This window comes from Rhamphochromis sp. 'chilingali' (assembly GCF_963969265.1).
Source record: "Rhamphochromis sp. 'chilingali' genome assembly, chromosome: 8".
NCBI lineage: Eukaryota > Metazoa > Chordata > Actinopteri > Cichliformes > Cichlidae > Rhamphochromis > Rhamphochromis sp. 'chilingali'.
In genome coordinates this window covers 15,234,696-15,254,946 of record NC_137935.1, presented here as the reverse complement: position 1 = coordinate 15,254,946, position 20,251 = coordinate 15,234,696, and the positions used below count along the sequence as shown (strand labels likewise).

Here is a 20,251-nt window from a genome sequence, read left to right as displayed (position 1 = left end):
CCAGGCCCGTCTGAAGTTTGCCAGAGAGCACATGGATGATACAGCAGAGGATTGGGAGAATGTCATGTGGTCAGATGAAACCAAAGTAGAACTTTTTGGTATAAACTCAACTCGTCGTGTTTGGAGGAAGAAGAATACTGAGTTGCATCCCAAGAACACCATACCTACTGTGAAGCATGGGGGTGGAAACATCATGCTATGGGGCTGTTTTTCTGCCAAGGGGACAGGACGACTGATCCGTGTTAAGGACAGAATGAATGGGGCCATGTATCGTGAGATTTTGAGCCAAAACCTCCTTCCATCAGTGAGAACTTTGAAGATGAAACGAGGCTGGGTCTTCCAACATGACAATGATCCAAAACACACCGCCCGGGCAACAAAGGAGTGGCTCCGTAAGAAGCATTTGAAAGTCCTGGAGTGGCCTAGCCAGTCTCCAGACCTCAACCCCATAGAAAATCTGTGGCGGGAGTTGAAAGTCCGTGTTGCTCGGCGACAGCCCCAAAACATCACTGCTCTCGAGAAGATCTGCATGGAGGAATGGGCCAAAATACCAGCTACTGTGTGTGCAAACCTGGTAAAGACCTATAGTAAACGTTTGACCTCTGTTATTGCCAACAAAGGTTATGTTACAAAGTATTGAGTTGTATTTTTGTTATTGACCAAATACTTATTTTCCACCCTGATTTACGGATAAATTCTTTACAAATCCTACCATGTGGATTCATGGATTTTTTTTTTTCACATTCTGTCTCTCACAGTTGAAGTGTACCTCTGGTGCAAATTACTGACCTCTGTCATCATTTTAGGTGGGGGAACTTGCACAATAGGTGGCTGGCTAAATACTTTTTTGCCCCGCTGTATATCAGACAACAGTTTACGGACCATATTCAGTGTTAGTATTTATCATACAAGCCCAATTCTGAAAATATTGGGATATTGTACAAAATCTGTTTAAAATTTGTTTACGCTATTGTGGATAAAGTATGGGTTTCTACGATACCATCTCACACACATGTCCACACAGAGAGAAAAGAGAGAAAAAATGTCAGCCATAGACATCGCCACTATGATACCATGATGTCACCCATTAGTTTTGGACTGCATTTTAAAACCTCAAGATTAATGTGACTTCTGTGTTAATGCTATAATAATGCTAACATTTCACTCACCACTGCTGTCAGGACACCTGTCAGTCACAGTGGCTATGCAACTAACTACAGTATCTATGTGAACGAGTTACAATAAAGTCCAAAGATATCAACAATACATTTTGTACTCACTTATAAACATGATTTCAGTTGTAAAGCTCCTTGTGATTGCTTTTTTCTCTAGCTGATTGCCACAGTCACCCACATTTTGAATCAAACGCACCAACCTGTTAGTAGTCATTTACCATGTACTCTCAGACATACAGCGAAACCTGAAAAAGTGTGATGCAGGCCAGAAATGTAGAATATTTGCCCTCAAAGTAAAGGTTGTGCTTCATAACTATAATCAACATGTTTCAAGAGGTAAAACTTTAAAGGTAAATGTTCTCTGTTTCTGGTTTATGGGGCGCCGTTTGTAAACTGAAGCATGCTGAAATTAACTACCAGCATGTCCAGAGATTTAGCTGGACATATGCTGCGGTGATTGTAAAGTGGACACTGCAGTTGCTTAGTGTGACTACTGCTGAACCTTTGGATGGCCAACAAAATGGCTCTTTCGATGTTTTCAGCTAAATCGCTGGACATGTTGGTAGGCAAGAAGTGAAGCAGCCCATGGCGGTTAGATGTGACTGTCAGGCAAGAGCAGACAAACAACCTGACCACTACCGGCACACTTTAGCGCCGGAGGTTTTTGTAAAGCTTTTATTTTGGTTTTCTGTTGACCTGTATGTAACCCATGTGAAATACAGGGCTGCAAAATCCCTTTTTGTAATCTAAGGCTATAGCCTGTTATTGTCACAAGGGGGCGCTGTGATGCAGTCTTGTGTTCTGACGACCTTGCGTCTAGTGCGCAGGAAGTATTACCTCTCTCTTCCTGTGAGATCTTCCCTCTGATGGCGGTCAAGTACGTGTCGGAGCGCATGGAAAAAGTATCTTGGTATGCAATACTGCAACCCGGTTAATGAGACCAGATTGTTTTACGTATAAATGCTAATAAGGTACTCTTTTATTAGGCCCCGAACTCTGACCACAAAGGGAATAACGTCTGTCAAGTTATTTGTGTCTGAAAATCCCGGTGAGTCACGTGCTTTCGTTAGCTACCTGTTAAGTTAGATAATGTATTTCACTAGCCGATTCAGCTCAGAAACCTTTGAACAAAAACCAATCGGGAGCTATGAGAATCTGGCGTGTTGTTTCACTTCTCCTGTTGTTCTTTACAGTGTGTTATAAGTGTTGAATGCTTTGAGCTAAACGATGCCGATGCTAGATGCGATGCTAGCTGCTAATAGCTGTTAGCCACCCCACCCCGCTGAAGCCATATTCCGATCGGGGAGGTATTCAAGTAGAAGCAATAGCTCTGTTTATATTAGAATGGTTATGTCTTAATAGATATGAGCATATTTCAAGTTTAATAGTATTTGCACTGAATTAAGTTACATTTGCTTGTAAGCCTTAAGGATGAATGTCGCTTTCATTGCTATGACTGTTTACATTACAGTTTAAGCTGCTGATGTTCTTTGTTGTGATGTAATTTTGATAAAATTGTTGATACTGGTACAAACAAGTTACTGTAACTCTTGTAACTTGGTAAAGCTAAAGGGAATGCCATTTGTAATTAATACATTTGGAAAAGAAGTTAATGAGCTCATGTTAAGAACACAAAATGGGAAAAGAAATTGATTGTTCTGCACTGTTTGTGTAGATTGGTTTTTTTGAACTACTAGAAGGATTCTGGAGAACCACTGACGGCGAGAACAGCCCAAATGAGATCCTGGATGATCGTGAAATGGTGTGGCCAGCCATGCGATCGGATTGTGGGATTTGCCTGAGAAACTGATTCAAGCAACCCTGGATTACAGATAAGCCCTATGCACTACTTTTCCTACCCGGATAATAGGGTTTGCACACTGACAATTCCCCTACAGTACACCTGTTTGGGTTTTCAACGACTTTAAAGGACAATTCAGACTGGACAATTCAAACTTCACAACAGGAACACTTTAATCTGTTTCATTCATTCCCAAGAGCTCTGATACTGTTCAGTATAAATCTTCCATTTAAATGTCTTTATTTTGTTTTGTTTTACATGTATTCACCTTTAAAATGCACTATTAGTGTGCAATTTGGGTTATTGTGTTGTATATGTATATAAATGGTACTGAGGCAATAAAGGTCCCAGTTATTCACTTCCAAGCCAACTCCTTTTGTGAGTCCCCAAAACAAAACCTCCTCCTGAACCTAGTAAGATGTCTAGGGTCTCTATTTGAAGTGAGAGTGTACTGGTCCTGAGTAGAGGCACTACACAAAACGTGGCGAGCCAGCCAGGAGGTTTAATTCCTTTTATTTTGGAAGTTGAGCAACTGGTGCTTTCATGCCTTTTGGGTCAAATCATTACAATTGTCCATGACATTCTGGGTTGGAGCAATAAGACAACATGGATGTAATCCAAAGTGAAGGTGTCAAAGTACCTAACTCTGTCCTAGTAGGAGGGTTAACAGGCGATGAGGTTGACAATGAGGTTATTGATTACTTAGGGCAGTTTGGTTCTATTGGAAGAGTAATCAAAGTAACTAGCACAGAGGCACAGTTTAAAAAAACAGCCATTGTGGAGTTCCAATCAGGTGAACCAGTCCAGTTCCTTAAGGATAGCTTGCCTTGCAAAAGACAAAGCCGTAACCCAAGTGTTGTCCATCATATCCAGCTTCTGTCTGCGCTGTATGCTGCAGACAGGGGTTCATGTTTAACCCATTCTTACCTAACTGAACTGAAAGGGCTTGCTAAACTGAGTGGTGCAGATTTTGAGAAGGTTTTACTAGATGAGCTGGCCAGAATGAAGAAGTCCACTGAGAGTGATCCCGCAGTTGGGCCAAATGTAACAGTGCCTAATCAGAATCTGCAGCTCACTAGTGACACAGACCAAGATGAACCAGCCATCATAGAGCATCAAAGTCCTCTTAAACTGGGCAGTGATTTAACCCACTTGCCTGAGCATGACTCTCACTCATCCTCTCCAAGTGTAGAAGTGACTCCCTCGCACAGAAAAACCACTATCTACTTACCACCTGAACAGCTCACTACACCTGAAGTACAGAGAGTAGTAGTTGAGCATGTCATTAAGAACAATGAAATGCCTTCTCAAGGTCATGCAAAGCTCAGGCCCTTCTCTGGGAAAACCCCTTGCTCTACTTTCGAAGCTGATTATGATACGTGGCGCAACAATGTTGAATTCCACCTCATAGATTGTACCATATCTGACAAACATATGTTAAGGAAAATAGTTGAGAGCCTTCTTCCACCAGCTGCTAACATTGTAAAGCACCTTGGTCCTAACGCTTCTCCCCATGACTATCTCAGCCTTCTTGACTCAGCATATGGTACTGTTGATGATGGGGATGAGCTTTTTGCCAAATTCCTGAGCACAAACCAGAACTCAGGTGAAAAGCCTTCTGCCTATTTACAGCGGTTGCAGATAACCCTGAGTAAAGTCATTAAAAGAGGTGGCATCACTACAAATGATTCAGATCGCCAACTGCTTAAACAGTTTTGTAGAGGTTGCTGGAACAACAGCTTGATCACAACCTTGCAGCTTGAGCAGAAGAAGGACAAGCCACCTTCATTTCCAGAGTTGCTCCTCATGCTACGTACTGAGGAGGACCGGCAAGCGGCAAAGTCCAGCCGAATGAAACAGCACTTAGGCATTTCTAAACCTAAGGCACATTTGAACTCCCTTGAAGTAGGAGAGTATGTCACTGATGATACAGACGTATCAGCTGTTAATGATAGGCTAGTGCCTTTTGATGCACATAAGTTAGAAAGGAAACTTGCAAAGCTACAAGCCCAAGTGGCTTCACTGAAAGCATCAGCTATTGACAGTTCAAGCCAGAACTCTGACAAGCCAAATAAGAAAACCAAACCTAAGTTCAAGATTCTTCCTAAAGAGAAATCTGACCCAAGTGAGACTAAGCCCACTAAGAAGCCACGCCCATGGTACTGCTTCAGGTGCGGCGAGGATGGTCATATTGCTCCCTCTTGCAGCAATGAACCAAACCCTGAACTAGTTGAAATGAAACGTAAGGAGTTCAACCAAAAACTACAAGTCTGGGAGGAACAGAATATGTCAGCTTTAAACTAAAATCAGTTTCTGGGGAGGGACTACCAGGAACTGAAAGTAATCATGAACGTCCCAAACCGGAACCTCAGAGCAAAGTATCTTCTCTCTCTCGTGCAGCACGACCCCAGATTAGGTTACCCAAGGGACTTGTAGGACAGAAATGTACAGCAAATGTTACCGTGTCGGGAGTCAATTGCAGTTGTCTCCTTGACACTGGGTCTCAAGTGACCACAGTGTCCGCTTCATTTTACAACACCAATCTTTCAGAACATCCCATTCAGCCTATCAGTGGCCTGGATGTTGAGGCTGCTAGTGGCCAAAATGTTCCTTACTTGGGATACATACCCATCAGCCTTAAGTTTCCAAAAAGCTTTATTGAAACTGAGCCTGAGGTTTCTAGCCTTGCTTTAGTAGTACCTGACTTACGCTCTAACTGTGACTTGCCTGTGCTGATTGGGACAAATGCACTTGATGTTCTGTACGACGAATATTGTCAAGGTAAAGATCCCAATGATTTGTCGTCGGTCTATGGCTACAGGCAGATCCTCCGTACACTCAAGGTCAGGAGAGAGATAAACCTAGCCGGAAACGATGGCTTTGTAACTCTTAAGGGCAAGGTGCAACACGTAGTACCAGCTCAAGGGAGGGTCCTCCTTGAAGGCTGTGTCAGATCCAGCAGTGCTGGTGAATGTGCCATTGTTGAACAGCCAACGACATCCACCTTACCAGGGGGAATTTTTGTGGAGTGCTGTCTTGTCACTTTGCCCAAGAAGCATCCTCATAGGTTACCTATATGGGTGAGAAATGAAACTGAGCATGACGTAACACTGCCTTCTAGATGTGTCATTGCAGAGCTCCATAGTCCTGCAAAGATATATGACGAATCACCCATTTCAACCAAAAATGATGACACTGTGAAATGTTGTAATGTTACTGCACAGCCAGTTGATGAACCTGCTCACCCAGATTTGACATTTGACTTTGGCAATTCTCCCCTCCCGCAGGAGTGGAAAGAGAGGGTTACCCAGCGTCTAAGTGCCTATGCTGATGTTTTTGCCCAGCATGATTTGGATCTTGGACATGTATCTAAAGTCACACATCACATAAACTTAAAGGACGAAGCACCCTTTAAGCAAAAGTCCAGGCCAATCCACCCAAATGATTATGAAGCTGTGAGGAAGCACTTGCAAGCACTCCTTGATGCAGGAGTAATCCGTGAATCAGAGTCCCCTTATGCTTCACCGATTGTGGTGGTTAAAAAGAAGAATGGAGAGGTCCGTCTTTGTATTGATTATCGTAAGCTCAATGCGTTAACAATACGAGATGCGTACGCACTTCCAAACCTTGAAGAGGCTTTCTCAGCCCTTGCTGGATCCAAATGGTTTTCAGTAATGGATCTCAAGTCTGGTTATTACCAGATTGAGATGGAGGAATGTGATAAGCCCAAGACAGCTTTTGTGTGCCCCTTGGGATTTTACGAGTTTAACCGTATGCCCCAGGGGATCACCAACGCTCCCAGCACCTTCCAGCGCTTAATGGAACGGTGTATGGGCAGCCTCAATCTGAAAGAAGTTCTGGTGTTCATAGATGACATCATCGTGTTCTCCAGCACTTTGGAGGAACATGAAACCAGGCTTCTACGTGTCCTTCAGCAACTGAGAGAATATGGGTTGAAACTTTCTCCCAAAAAATGCTCCTTCTTCCAAAGTTCTGTGCGATACCTAGGACACATCGTGTCTACCAAAGGTGTAGAGACCGATCCTGAGAAGGTCAGAGCTCTCAAAACCTGGCCAAGACCCCAGACGCTCAGTGACCTCAAGTCTTTCCTAGGCTTTGCAGGGTACTATCGACGGTTTGTGAAGGACTATTCAAAAATTGTCAAACCCCTGAATGATCTTACCAAAGGCTACCCACCATACAGGAAGGGCAGAAAGGTGACACCCGGTCCTAGCGGATACTTGAACCCTAAAGAGCCTCTTTCCAGCCGTTGGACACCTGCTTGTCAGGAAGCTTTTGAGGTAATCATAGAGAAACTGACATCAGCTCCAGTGCTTGGATATGCTAACCCAAAATTACCATACGTCCTCCATACTGATGCGAGCACCTCTGGGTTAGGGGCAGCCTTGTATCAAGAACAGGGTGGTGAAGTGAGGGTTATTGCCTACGCAAGTAGAGGACTTTCACCCAGTGAAAAGCGGTATCCAGCTCATAAACTGGAATTTCTTGCATTAAAGTGGTCCATTGTAGAGAAGTTCCAAGATTATCTCTACGGGAACACATTCACGGTTTTAACGGACAACAACCCATTGACCTATGTTTTGAAGTCAGCCAAGCTTGATGCTGCCAGCTATCGCTGGTTGGCCGCTCTCTCCACCTTCGACTTTAATATTAAGTATCGTGCTGGTAAGAGCAATCAAGATGCAGATGGCCTCTCTAGGCGGCCACATGATACTGTGGATGATGACTATGCTTCTCTTGAAGAAAAAGAGCGAATGAAACAATTCGCTTCCCATCATCTCTCTTCATCTCCCAACAGACAAGATGTGACAGCTGACACATTCAGTGTCTTGTGCCACCGTCATCTCTTAGGTGAATCTGACAATAGCCTACCTTCTATCACTTTGGTAGAGTCCCTTGCTCTACATACCGATGCGGTGCCAGACGTCTACGCAGATGATGGAACATTAGGTTGTTCTGTCATACCTACCTATAGTGAGGTAGAACTCCAACAGCATCAGAGGTCTGACCCAATTATTGGGTATGTGGTCAACATGTTAGAAAATGGAGGTGAAGCAAATTCCAATCCTAACTCTGCATCCTTAGAGCTTAAACTAATGCTCAAAGAGTGGAAACGTTTGGAACTGAAAAATGGTCTCCTCTACAGAACCCGCAAATCAGGTGAAAATGTCACCTTTCAGCTTGTCGTCCCTGAGTCTTTAAGGTCCACCATTCTCACTTGCCTTCATGACGACATGGGGCATATGGGTTTGGAAAGAACCCTCGACTTGGTTAGGTCAAGATTTTATTGGCCTAAAATGGCAACTGATGTAGAGAGAAAGATTAAGTCTTGCGGACGTTGTGTTAGAAGAAAGACTCTTCCTGAAAGAGCAGCACCTCTTGTGAGTATCCAAACAACCCGTCCCATGGAACTGGTATGCATGGACTATTTATCCTTGGAGCCTGACAGTCACAACACCAAAGACATTCTGGTCATAACTGATCATTTCACCAAATACGCTGTTGCTATGCCAACAAAAGACCAAAAGGCTACAACAGTTGCGAAGTGTCTTTGGGAGCAGTTTCTGGTGCATTATGGTTTTCCTGAGCGCCTGCTTAGTGATCAGGGCAGGGATTTTGAGTCACAACTCATTAAAGAGCTCTGTGCCCTAGCTGGTATCACGAAGGTGCGCACCAGTCCTTATCATCCACGGGGAAACCCAGTTGAACGGTTCAACCGAACTCTTCTTGGCATGTTAGGAACTCTACAAGACAAAGAGAAAACTCATTGGCGCGATTATGTGAAACCACTAACTCACGCCTATAATTGCACCAAGAACGAGACCACTGGGTTTAGCCCATACGAGTTAATGTTTGGTCGCCAGCCGAGGCTTCCCGTGGATATTGCATTCTGCCTGCCAGTTAAAGATGGCTCTCCTACATCTCACTCTCAGTATGTGAGAGCTCTGAAGGCTCGCCTTCAAGAGAGCTATCAGATCGCTGCCAAAAACTCTCAGAAGGTTGCTGAACGGAATAAACGCCGTTTTGACAAAACTGTCAGGGAGTCAACTTTGGAGAAAGGTGATCAAGTGCTAGTGCGGAACCTGCGACTTCGGAATAAACACAAACTTGCAGATAAGTGGGAGTCAACCATGTACAGAGTGGTGGAAAAGATGGTAGACCTACCTGTGTATGTTGTACAGCCTATGAATGGAGATGGTCCTATTCGAACTCTTCACAGGGATCTCTTACTCCCTTGTGGTGACTTATCTGAAGCTAAGGAAGTTGACCAGGTCAAGCCAAAGAGTTGCAGGCCAAGAACGAGGCGCAGTCAGCCTCTGTTACTGGAGGAGCAATCAGAATCTGAAGACGACTCACCTGTCTATCCTAGGCAGTCTTCTGTCATTCCTGGAAAGTTGGTTCAGGTGTTTGAAATCCCGAAGAGACGACAGCAAACCGGAAAAACAGTACCGGAGGGTAGTTGTATACCAGCTACGCCAGCAGACTGTGTAAACCCTCAGCCTCAGAATGAGCCTTGCAGAGGCAGCTCCCCTTTGCTGCCTGCAGAGCCTGTAGGGGTACCTCCTGAAGTAGCTGAAGGAGAGGAGCCAGATGTTGTGGCTGAGCAACACCCTACTGAAGACGATGTAACTTTACCAACTATGACTAATCAAAAATCAGCTGTGGCCGAAGACAGCATTGATGTACCGTCCATTGATGTAGAGGCTCCTATAGCTACGGAAACCATTGATCTGAACCCACAAACCCCTGAGGTAGCTCTGGAGCATAAGGAAACTGTTGACAGTGGAGAAAAAAATGACCATGTTCGTAAGTCAGAAAGGACACGTCGACCACCAAGGCGCTTCCATTATCCTGAGTTGGGAAATCCCTTAATTTCCTTTGCGCAGAGCCTCATAGAGAGCTTTAACCAAGCACTTTATACAATAGGTGACTATGAGAGTTCATCTGTAGACCACAGCGTGACGCATGAAGGGGCTCATGCTGGGTCAAAGGGGGAGGGTGTAACCCATGTGAAATACAGGGCTGCAAAATCCCTTTTTGTAATCTAAGGCTATAGCCTGTTATTGTCACAAGGGGGCGCTGTGATGCAGTCTTGTGTTCTGACGACCTTGCGTCTAGTGCGCAGGAAGTATTACCTCTCTCTTCCTGTGAGATCTTCCCTCTGATGGCGGTCAAGTACGTGTCGGAGCGCATGGAAAAAGTATCTTGGTATGCAATACTGCAACCCGGTTAATGAGACCAGATTGTTTTACGCATAAATGCTAATAAGGTACTCTTTTATTAGGCCCCGAACTCTGACCACAAAGGGAATAACGTCTGTCAAGTTATTTGTGTCTGAAAATCCCGGTGAGTCACGTGCTTTCGTTAGCTACCTGTTAAGTTAGATAATGTATTTCACTAGCCGATTCAGCTCAGAAACCTTTGAACAAAAACCAATCGGGAGCTATGAGAATCTGGCGTGTTGTTTCACTTCTCCTGTTGTTCTTTACAGTGTGTTATAAGTGTTGAATGCTTTGAGCTAAACGATGCCGATGCTAGATGCGATGCTAGCTGCTAATAGCTGTTAGCCACCCCACCCCGCTGAAGCCATATTCCGATCGGGGAGGTATTCAAGTAGAAGCAATAGCTCTGTTTATATTAGAATGGTTATGTCTTAATAGATATGAGCATATTTCAAGTTTAATAGTATTTGCACTGAATTAAGTTACATTTGCTTGTAAGCCTTAAGGATGAATGTCGCTTTCATTGCTATGACTGTTTACATTACAGTTTAAGCTGCTGATGTTCTTTGTTGTGATGTAATTTTGATAAAATTGTTGATACTGGTACAAACAAGTTACTGTAACTCTTGTAACTTGGTAAAGCTAAAGGGAATGCCATTTGTGATTAATACATTTGGAAAAGAAGTTAATGAGCTCATGTTAAGAACACAAAATGGGAAAAGAAATTGATTGTTCTGCACTGTTTGTGTAGATTGGTTTTTTTGAACTACTAGAAGGATTCTGGAGAACCACTGACGGCGAGAACAGCCCAAATGAGATCCTGGATGATCGTGAAATGGTGTGGCCAGCCATGCGATCGGATTGTGGGATTTGCCTGAGAAACTGATTCAAGCAACCCTGGATTACAGATAAGCCCTATGCACTACTTTTCCTACCCGGATAATAGGGTTTGCACACTGACAATTCCCCTACAGTACACCTGTTTGGGTTTTCAACGACTTTAAAGGACAATTCAGACTGGACAATTCAAACTTCACAACAGGAACACTTTAATCTGTTTCATTCATTCCCAAGAGCTCTGATACTGTTCAGTATAAATCTTCCATTTAAATGTCTTTATTTTGTTTTGTTTTACATGTATTCACCTTTAAAATGCACTATTAGTGTGCAATTTGGGTTATTGTGTTGTATATGTATATAAATGGTACTGAGGCAATAAAGGTCCCAGTTATTCACTTCCAAGCCAACTCCTTTTGTGAGTCCCCAAAACAAAACCACCTCCTGAACCTAGTAAGATGTCTAGGGTCTCTATTTGAAGTGAGAGTGTACTGGTCCTGAGTAGAGGCGCTACATGTACAATAAATTTGCATGTTAGCTAAATATTTAGTTTCCCGTAACATTTAGATTTAACATTTAAATTTAAATACAATATTTAGATTTAGTATTTAACATGTAGATTTAACATTTAAAATTGTGTTTTAAATATAAAAAGTTACAAATGTTTTAGTAAATGTTGTAAAAGTGACTCGAAAAAACATGTTTTTGTAAGGTTTTAAGCTATATGTGGAAAAATTTTGCCGTTAATTTCAGCATGTTTCAGTTTACAAACGACGCCCCATACTGGTTTGCTTCACCCTTTTCCCAGTGTAACTAGAGCTTGGCAAGTCACTTGCTTATCTTTATCGTTCATACTAACTTTCAAATGTGGGAACTAGCCAGCCATAGCTACGTATGCTGCAGTGCCATAACGGTTTGTGACCAGTTTCATGACTGCTAGCAATCTCCAGTAACTACTCATGAATTTCAGATTTCACTAGCAACTTTTGGTTGCCAGTGGGTTACTAATCAGTCTATATAAGTGTGTGAGTGTGTTTACAAAACAAATATTTACATATATGTCTTGTTTAGAGTCTTTATTTAGTTACCACAAAGGTTATGGAATGTTGCCACCTAAAATATCTTAAATAGAAGTTTGACAGCTGTTTAAGTATTAAGTATTTATTTTAAATTGTGTTGATTTTATCACACTGCCAAATGGTTCCTGTTTTGAACCATCAATTAATAAAGAAAACTGTGCAGCTGAATTAGAATATCTAGCTCTGTGTGTGTTGAGTTGTATGGTCCCACGTGGAGTCTTGTGTCATTCAAAAATTTAATGTTTTTAAATTATTAAATCGTTTCAATTACCACTATTATAACAATTTACATAATTTACAAAACAATTTACACTATTATTATATCAAATGTTTCCAAAGAAGACAGCTTAAAATATATGCATTTTCTGGTAAGGGTGACTCAAAAAAAAAAAGCTGTCTCCCATAAAAATCGCAAAACAGTGTGACAATGTATGTCATACTGTGATATGATAGGAGGACCTCAGGCTTCATCAATTATAGCTCTATAAAGCTCTGCCCATTAAAGAATACACATGCTTGGTCAGTAATATCAAAACAGAGTACAGGGCTGTACATGCATGAGTGTGGTTGTCTGTAAAAGATGTATGACTGCACATTCAGAGTGTTATTTTGGGGTTTATTTATGGGAGTCTGCAGAGCAGAGGAAAATACTGTTCTCTGTGAAATGCTGGGAAGTCCAGAGGTTCCTCTTTTGACTAAGAAAGGGGATATTACTATTGGAGGAGCTTTTTCTATCCATAGCCAAATCTCAAAGCCTTCGTTCTCCCTGACTCATACTCCAGAAACTCTCACATGCTCCAGGTTTGTCTTTTTTCCCTTTGCAGGGTTCATGACTTGAAGAGCTTTACATTACACTTTTTAAAACACTTTTTTTTACTCTTTTCAGGATAAATTTGAGAGAATTTCGTTTTGCCCAAACAATGATTTTTGCAGTAGAAGAGATCAACAATAGCAGCACTTTACTGCCTAATATTTCAGTTGGTTATAAGATATTTGACAGCTGTGGTTCAACACTGCCTTCAACACGTGCAGTGATGGGTTTACTAAATGGACAGGAAAGGACAGCAGAGAAAACCTGCAGCAGTCATTCATCTGTTCATGTCATCATTGGAGCTTCTGAGTCTTCCTCAACCATTGTGATGCTACAAATTTGTGGGACCTTCCAAATACCAGTAGTAAGTATTTATAATATTTGTGTCAATTTTTTATAATGTGACTCTCTCCAAAAATTGAAGTTTAGTAACTTTTTTGGTCACTTACAGGTTTATGTGAATCTTAGATTTAAGGCTTCCAAGCTTTACATTAAATTTAGTTACAAGCCAGAAACAACATTTTGTTTTGTCTCTGAAGACCCAACTGTAAATCTCTTCCCACTTACTTGTCAATTTGTTTTTGTTTTTCTCTTTTACTTCATTTCAGATCAGCCATTTTGCCACATGTGCTTGTCTGAGTAACAGAAAGGATTACCCTTCATTCTTCAGAACCATCCCCAGTGATTACTATCAGAGCAGGGCCCTGGCAAAACTGGTAAAATATTTTGGATGGACATGGGTTGGGGCAGTCAGAAGTGACAATGATTATGGCAACAATGGGATGGCAACTTTTATCACAGCAGCAAGTCAGGAAGGGGTTTGTGTTGAATATTCAGAGGCCATTTCAAGGACTGACTCTAGTGAGGAGGTTGCAAGGGTGATTGAAGTGATTCGTAGTGGCAGTGCAAGAGTTTTGATTGCCTTTCTTGCCCAGGGTGAGATGGACATTTTGCTGGAGGAAGCTCTGAAGCAGAACTTGACTGGGTTGCAGTGGGTGGGCAGTGAATCGTGGATAACAGCAAGTCATTTGACTACTAAGAGGTACTCTGGCATACTGACAGGGTCTCTGGGCTTCACTATCAAAAAGGCAAAGATTGCAGGCCTGCGAGAATTTCTTTTACAGGTTAACCCAAGTCAGGATCCTCAGAATAGTGTGCTAAGAGAGTTCTGGGAAACGGTTTTTGGCTGCAGTTTTCAATCCAGGCTGCCTGGTCAGATTCAGTGCTCTGGCTCTGAGAAGTTAGAGGACATAAACAGTCCTTTTACGGATGTATCACAACTAAGGATATCTAACAATGTGTACAAGGCTGTGTATGCCATAGCTCATGCTATGCATAACTTGTTAAATTGTGGTCAAAGTGCTAAAGCCATGAATCAGTCATGTATATGGAAGGATCATTTAGAGCCAAAAAAGGTAAGACATTACCTTACAAAATCGTAGAAAAAGTATTTAGCATATATAGAATTCTAGATCAAATAAGTTACCAACCCTCGTTTTGGATTGGTAGATTGTGAAACACCTCCAAGATGTCAATTTCACTCTTCAGTCGGGAGAAAGAGTATATTTTGATGAAAATGGAGACCCTTCAGCAATGTATGAACTTGTGAACTGGCAGAGAAACCAAGCAGGAGATATAATTTTTGTGGCTGTAGGGAGCTATGATGCTTCACTACCAAATGAAAGTCAGCTTGCCGTGAATGGAATCAATATAACATGGGTTTCTGAATCCCGAATGGTAAGTCTATTTGAGAGCAAGGAATATTTATTTAATACTTATTTTGCAGGTTGATTAAAATTAAAATTTTATTAATAAAAACTGTCATTCAGAAAGTTTTTTAATATTGAACTTTAGCAAATAAAAACAATCTCTCCCACATACACAGATATGTATAATCCTTAATTTTCAATGTTAATTTTCAATAACAATGTTAACATAACAGCTTCAGAACTATTTTTATGTTAATTTTCCCCTCTGATGCAGAATAATGAGTAAAATAATGGTCTGAAGGTTAAATGCATGTTTGTATGTTTTTCTTTCTTCAATATTATTAATGTGAAATAAATTGAACAATCTAAATTCAGTATGTGGATTACAAGAGGAACAAACTGTGACCTTTGAGTTGTGGTGTTGTTACAGAAGCCATTGTCTGTCTGCAGTGAGAGCTGTCTGCCAGGTTTCCGCCAGGCTGCAATTAAAGGCAAACCCATCTGCTGTTTTTCCTGTATTGCCTGTGCTGCTGGAGAGATTAGCAACTCAAACAGTGTGTAGAAAATTTCCTGTCATTTTTACTATGTAAAAAAGTGTTAATAAGTTGATACATTACTAGGAAGTGTTTATTTCAGTATTAGGTGTATCAAAATACTTTTTTATGTTTGACACTTTCTACTCAGATTCTGCAGTGTGTTTACTATGTCCGCTGGAGTGCTGGTCGGATGAAGATCGCAGCCACTGTGTTCCAAAGGTGATTGAGTTCCTGTCTTTTGGAGAAACTATGGGGGGCCTACTCGCCGCTTTCTCATTGTTTGGAGCAAGTTTAACATTGGCAGTGTCATGTGTTTTCTTTCGGTTTCGTCACACACCTCTTGTCAAAGCCAGTAATTCTGAACTGAGCTTCCTGCTGCTCTTCTCCTTAACTCTGTGTTTCTTGTGTTCTCTGACCTTCATTGGCCAGCCTACTGAGTGGTCATGCATGCTACGCCACACAGCTTTTGGCGCAAGCTTTGCCTTGTGTATGTCATGCATTTTGGCTAAAACTATAACAGTGGTGATTGCCTTTAAGGCTACAAGGCCAGCAAAAACAGTTCCTCAGTGTTCTGCTGCACTTCAGAGAACAAGTGTGCTCAGCTTTACTTTACTCCAGCTGCTGATTTGTGTGCTGTGGTTAATTTTTGCTCCACCATTCCCCTACAAAAACACAGTCCATGCCACTGAAAAGATTATACTAGAGTGTAATTTAGGTTCACCTTTAGGATTCTGGGCTGTTTTAGGATATATAGGACTTCTCAGTTTGCTATGCTTTATCCTTGCTTTTCTGTCTCGAAAGCTGCCTGATAATTTTAATGAGGCCAAATTCATCACCTTCAGTATGTTGATATTCTGTGCAGTCTGGGTCACTTTTATCCCAGCATATGTCAGTTCTCCTGGTAAATTTACTGTAGCTGTAGAGATATTTGCTATTCTGGCCTCAAGCTTTGGGTTATTTTTCAGTATATTTGCTCCAAAATGTTATATTTTATTAGTGAAACCCGAAAGAAATACAAAAAGACATATGATGGGGAGAAACCATTAAAAAATAATAAATGCACGAGGGTTTGCTTACTCAATCTTTAAGATTTGTTTATTTTAATTTGTATACAATCATTGATCAATTTATTACTTTATATATTGGTCCTGGAAACCAGTAATTCAAATATGTATTGCATTTGTTTATGTTTTACTCTTTAGTACGATGTTAAAATGTGAACCACAGATGGAATATGTAATAAACAATAATAACTTAGTATAAAGAGTGGTTATGTTGAATGAAAAGATATTACTTTCGTAGGAGGCCCTCTAAGCCCATTAACATCCCTATTCACTGGTCAGTCACAGCAGAACCAATATCATTGGTAGAGACAAAGACAATAAACACAGCTGTCACCCATAAGTCCCTGTGGCTTTGTGACATAAAAGTCATATTAAAAGCAGTGTTGAGGAGGCTTATCTTTGAGCATTTGTTAGGAAGCATTCAGCTGAGGAACTATGCTGCTGATAGCCAACCTACTACTTCTTTCCTGTCTGGCTGTGAGAGAAGGGAAGCCTGTGTGTCAGACCTATGGGACAAAAGAACTGTCTCAGTTTTCTAAGGAGGGAGAAATCAACATTGGAGGAATTTTTTCTTTCCATCAGAACCCCATCACTGTTTATCCAACTTTTGAAGTCAATCCAGGAAAAATACAGTGTGAAGGGTAAGACTGGGATGAAATAATTTATCTATAAATCCTATTACAATATGGGTTGTTTGTTTATATTTTAAATATAATCTTCCTCTTTGCTTATTTCTGCTATGAAAACTTTGGTCCTTCTTCTTTGTCCAGACTGGACCCAGGAGAGCTTCAGTATGCATACACTATGATGTTTGCTATAGAAGAAATTAATAACAGCTCAGGGCTGCTGCCAGGAGTGACACTTGGTTATAGGATCTTTGATTCCTGCCCCAGTATACCTTTGTCTATTAGGGCATCACTAAACTTGATGAATAGATATGAAAGTGGAGCAGGGAGCTGTAACAAACTTTCCAACGTACATGCTGTCATAGGAGAAACCACATCCACCTCCACGATAGGCATTGCACGCACCATGGGACCATTCCATATACCCGTGGTGAGTGTTGGGGGCATGCATGCTCAATGCACACATAAACTTCCTGAGATGCAATAATCTTCATTAAATGTCTTCAATGCTCAATATGACATTTAACCATGTTATTGTTTTCCAGATCAGTCATTCAGCTTCTTGTGCATGTCTTAGCAACAGAAGAGACTATCCTTCTTTTTTTAGAACCATACCTAGTGACATTTACCAAAGCAAAGCATTAGCAAAGCTTGTGAAACATTTTGGCTGGACCTGGGTAGGAGCTATCAGAACTAATAATGATTATGGGAATGGTGGTATGGCCACTTTCTTGGAAGCAGCAGAAAGGGAAGGTGTGTGTGTTGAGTACTCAGTGGCCATTTACCGAACTAATCCAAGGAAGTGGTTCTTAGATGTGGTAAATATTATAAAGAAATCCACCTCTAAGGTAATAGTGGCATTTGCTGATGGCACAGACCTTGACATACTTTTTAAAGAGCTTCATGCTCAAAATGTGACAGGCCTGCAGTGGGTTGGGAGTGAAGGCTGGATCACATACCGTTATATTGCCTCTCCAGTAAATTACGCTGTGGTTCAGGGGGCAGTTGGCTTTGCAGCATTAAATGCTCACATTCCTGGACTGCAAGAGTTCCTAGCCAGCAGCAGGCCTTCCACCGTACCTGGGAATCAGGGCCTTGTGGAATTGTGGGAGACAGTGTTCAGGTGCAACCTGTCTCCTCAAACAGAGACTCATGCTGAAGATCTGACAATAGCCTGCACTGGAAAGGAGTCTCTCCTGCATGTGAAGACACGTTTCACAGATGTGTCAGATGCCAGCCTGCTAAATAATGTGTACAAAGCCACATATGCTGTTGCTCATGCTCTACATATGCTATTTACTTGCAAAGATGAAAGGGAGCCTTTTAAGAACAATACTTGTGCTGATACGGAAAATGTACAACCATGGCAGGTAAACATAAAAAGAAACTACTGTGTCTAAATGCAAAATGTTATTTTTAATGACTATTGTTACATAGTCAGATAACATTGTTTGTCTGTAGGTACTGCATTACCTAACCAAGGTCAATTTTACAACTAAGACTGGTGAAGAAGTGGTCTTTGATGAGTTAGGTGAACCTGTGGCACGTTATGCATTGGTGAACTGGCAGATGGGTGAAAAAGGTTACATACTTTTTAAGACAATTGGTTACTATGATGCATCCCAGCCTGAGGGTCAGGAGTTTAAGATGAAAGCAGGTGTGAGAGCCATCTGGGCAGGAGAGAATTTCGAGGTAAAACAACACAGATAATACTGTTCCTTTCTAACCCTAAAGTTCTGACGCTTGATCTTTTACAATCACACTAAATGTATACAATTGTAAATCTGGAAGTAAATTGTTTTTAATATTGTCCCTATAATGCAGGTGCCAAGGTCTGTTTGCAGTAAGAGTTGTTTGCCTGGGACCCGTCAGGCTTTTGTTAAGGGCAAGCCAATCTGCTGTTTTGATTGCATCACCTGCGCTGATGGGGAGTTCAGCAACACTACAAGTGAGACAGCTGGATTTCTAGCCTTTACTCTTGTGCTCATTGTGTTTCTGTTGGGCAAAATCACTGCCAGCACTTTACTGGTCTATTTAAAGATGTATGTGGTGTACATCATGAAGATATTTATGTTTTCAGATGCAGTGAAATGTGACAAATGCCCTCCTGAATTCAAGTCCAATGAAGAGAGAAATAATTGTGAAATGAAAGCTATTGAGTTCCTCACGTTCACAGAATTATTGGGTATACTGTTGGTCTCCTTTTCTCTCTTTGGTGCGTGCATCTCAATGACTGTAGCCCTAATATTTTTCCAATACAGACACACTCCTATTGTCAGAGCAAACAACTCTGAGCTCAGCTTTTTGCTGCTCTTCTCCTTGACTCTGTGTTTCCTGTGTTCTGTGACCTTCATTGGCCGGCCCTCCGAATGGTCCTGCATGCTTCGACACACAGCATTTGGCATAACTTTTGTGCTCTGCATCTCTTGTATGCTGGGGAAAACGATAGTGGTTGTAATGGCATTCAAGGCTACACTTCCAGGCAGTAATGTTAAGAAGTGGTTTGGACCTGTACAGCAAAGACTGAGTGTTCTAGCATTCACTCTCATACAGATTTTGATTTGCTTAGTTTGGTTAGCAATAAATCCACCATTCCCCTACAAAAATATGAACTACTACAAAGATAAAATTATACTTGAATGTGCCCTGGGATCACCTCTAGGGTTCTGGACTGTGTTAGGATACATAGGGCTGCTGGCTATGTTATGTTTTGTACTTGCTTTTTTAGCTCGAAAGCTGCCTGATAATTTCAATGAAGCTAAATTTATCACTTTCAGCATGTTGATATTCTGTGCAGTGTGGTTAACCTTTATACCTGCTTATGTCAGCTCTCCTGGGAAATTCACAGTTGCTGTGGAAATATTTGCTATTCTGGCCTCAAGCTATGGAATGTTATTTTGCATTTTTTTGCCAAAGTGTTACATTATTTTATTAAAACCTGAAAACAATACAAAGAAACACCTGATGAGTAAAGGGACCTCAAGAACGATCTGAGAGGTTGCTAAAAAAAAACCCCAAAATTGAATCTGTCCTTTCTATAGTTTAAATATTGTTCAAATAATTCAAAACCCACTGACATCTAAGAAAACACAGCAATTAATTGTTTCAAAAACAAATGCTGGTTCACTACATGAAAGAAGGAAAGAAAGAAGCAAATAACTATAGTCCTTCCTACAAGCTCTATATCGTATATTAAATATTCCCAACAAAATCTGTAATTTCTTTTCCATGTAAAAAGTTCCGTTGATTTTTTTTTTACATTTTTCTTTCCCTTAATTAATATTTGTACAAATAAAGTTTTGATAAATTCTGAATGTTCCGTTGTGTTATTTTGCGCACCCATAAAAAGTGAATAATGACAGACTCCAA

General features: G+C 41.2%; 1 protein-coding gene across 1 annotated transcript; it reads left to right on the top strand.

Moving 5' to 3' along the window:
• Nucleotides 1-12,800: 12,800 nt before the first annotated feature.
• Nucleotides 12,801-19,876, top strand: LOC308401557 (extracellular calcium-sensing receptor-like; the record flags this gene model as incomplete). Its single annotated transcript, XM_080889831.1, has 10 exons — nt 12,801-12,937; nt 13,023-13,311; nt 13,556-14,362; nt 14,457-14,631; nt 16,687-16,897; nt 17,027-17,312; nt 17,428-18,252; nt 18,344-18,574; nt 18,707-18,830; nt 18,963-19,876. 10 exons carry the CDS (start codon nt 12,801-12,803, stop codon nt 19,874-19,876), a joined length of 3,999 nt encoding a protein of 1,332 aa, XP_080745957.1.
• Between the last annotated feature and the right edge of the window lie 375 nt (nt 19,877-20,251).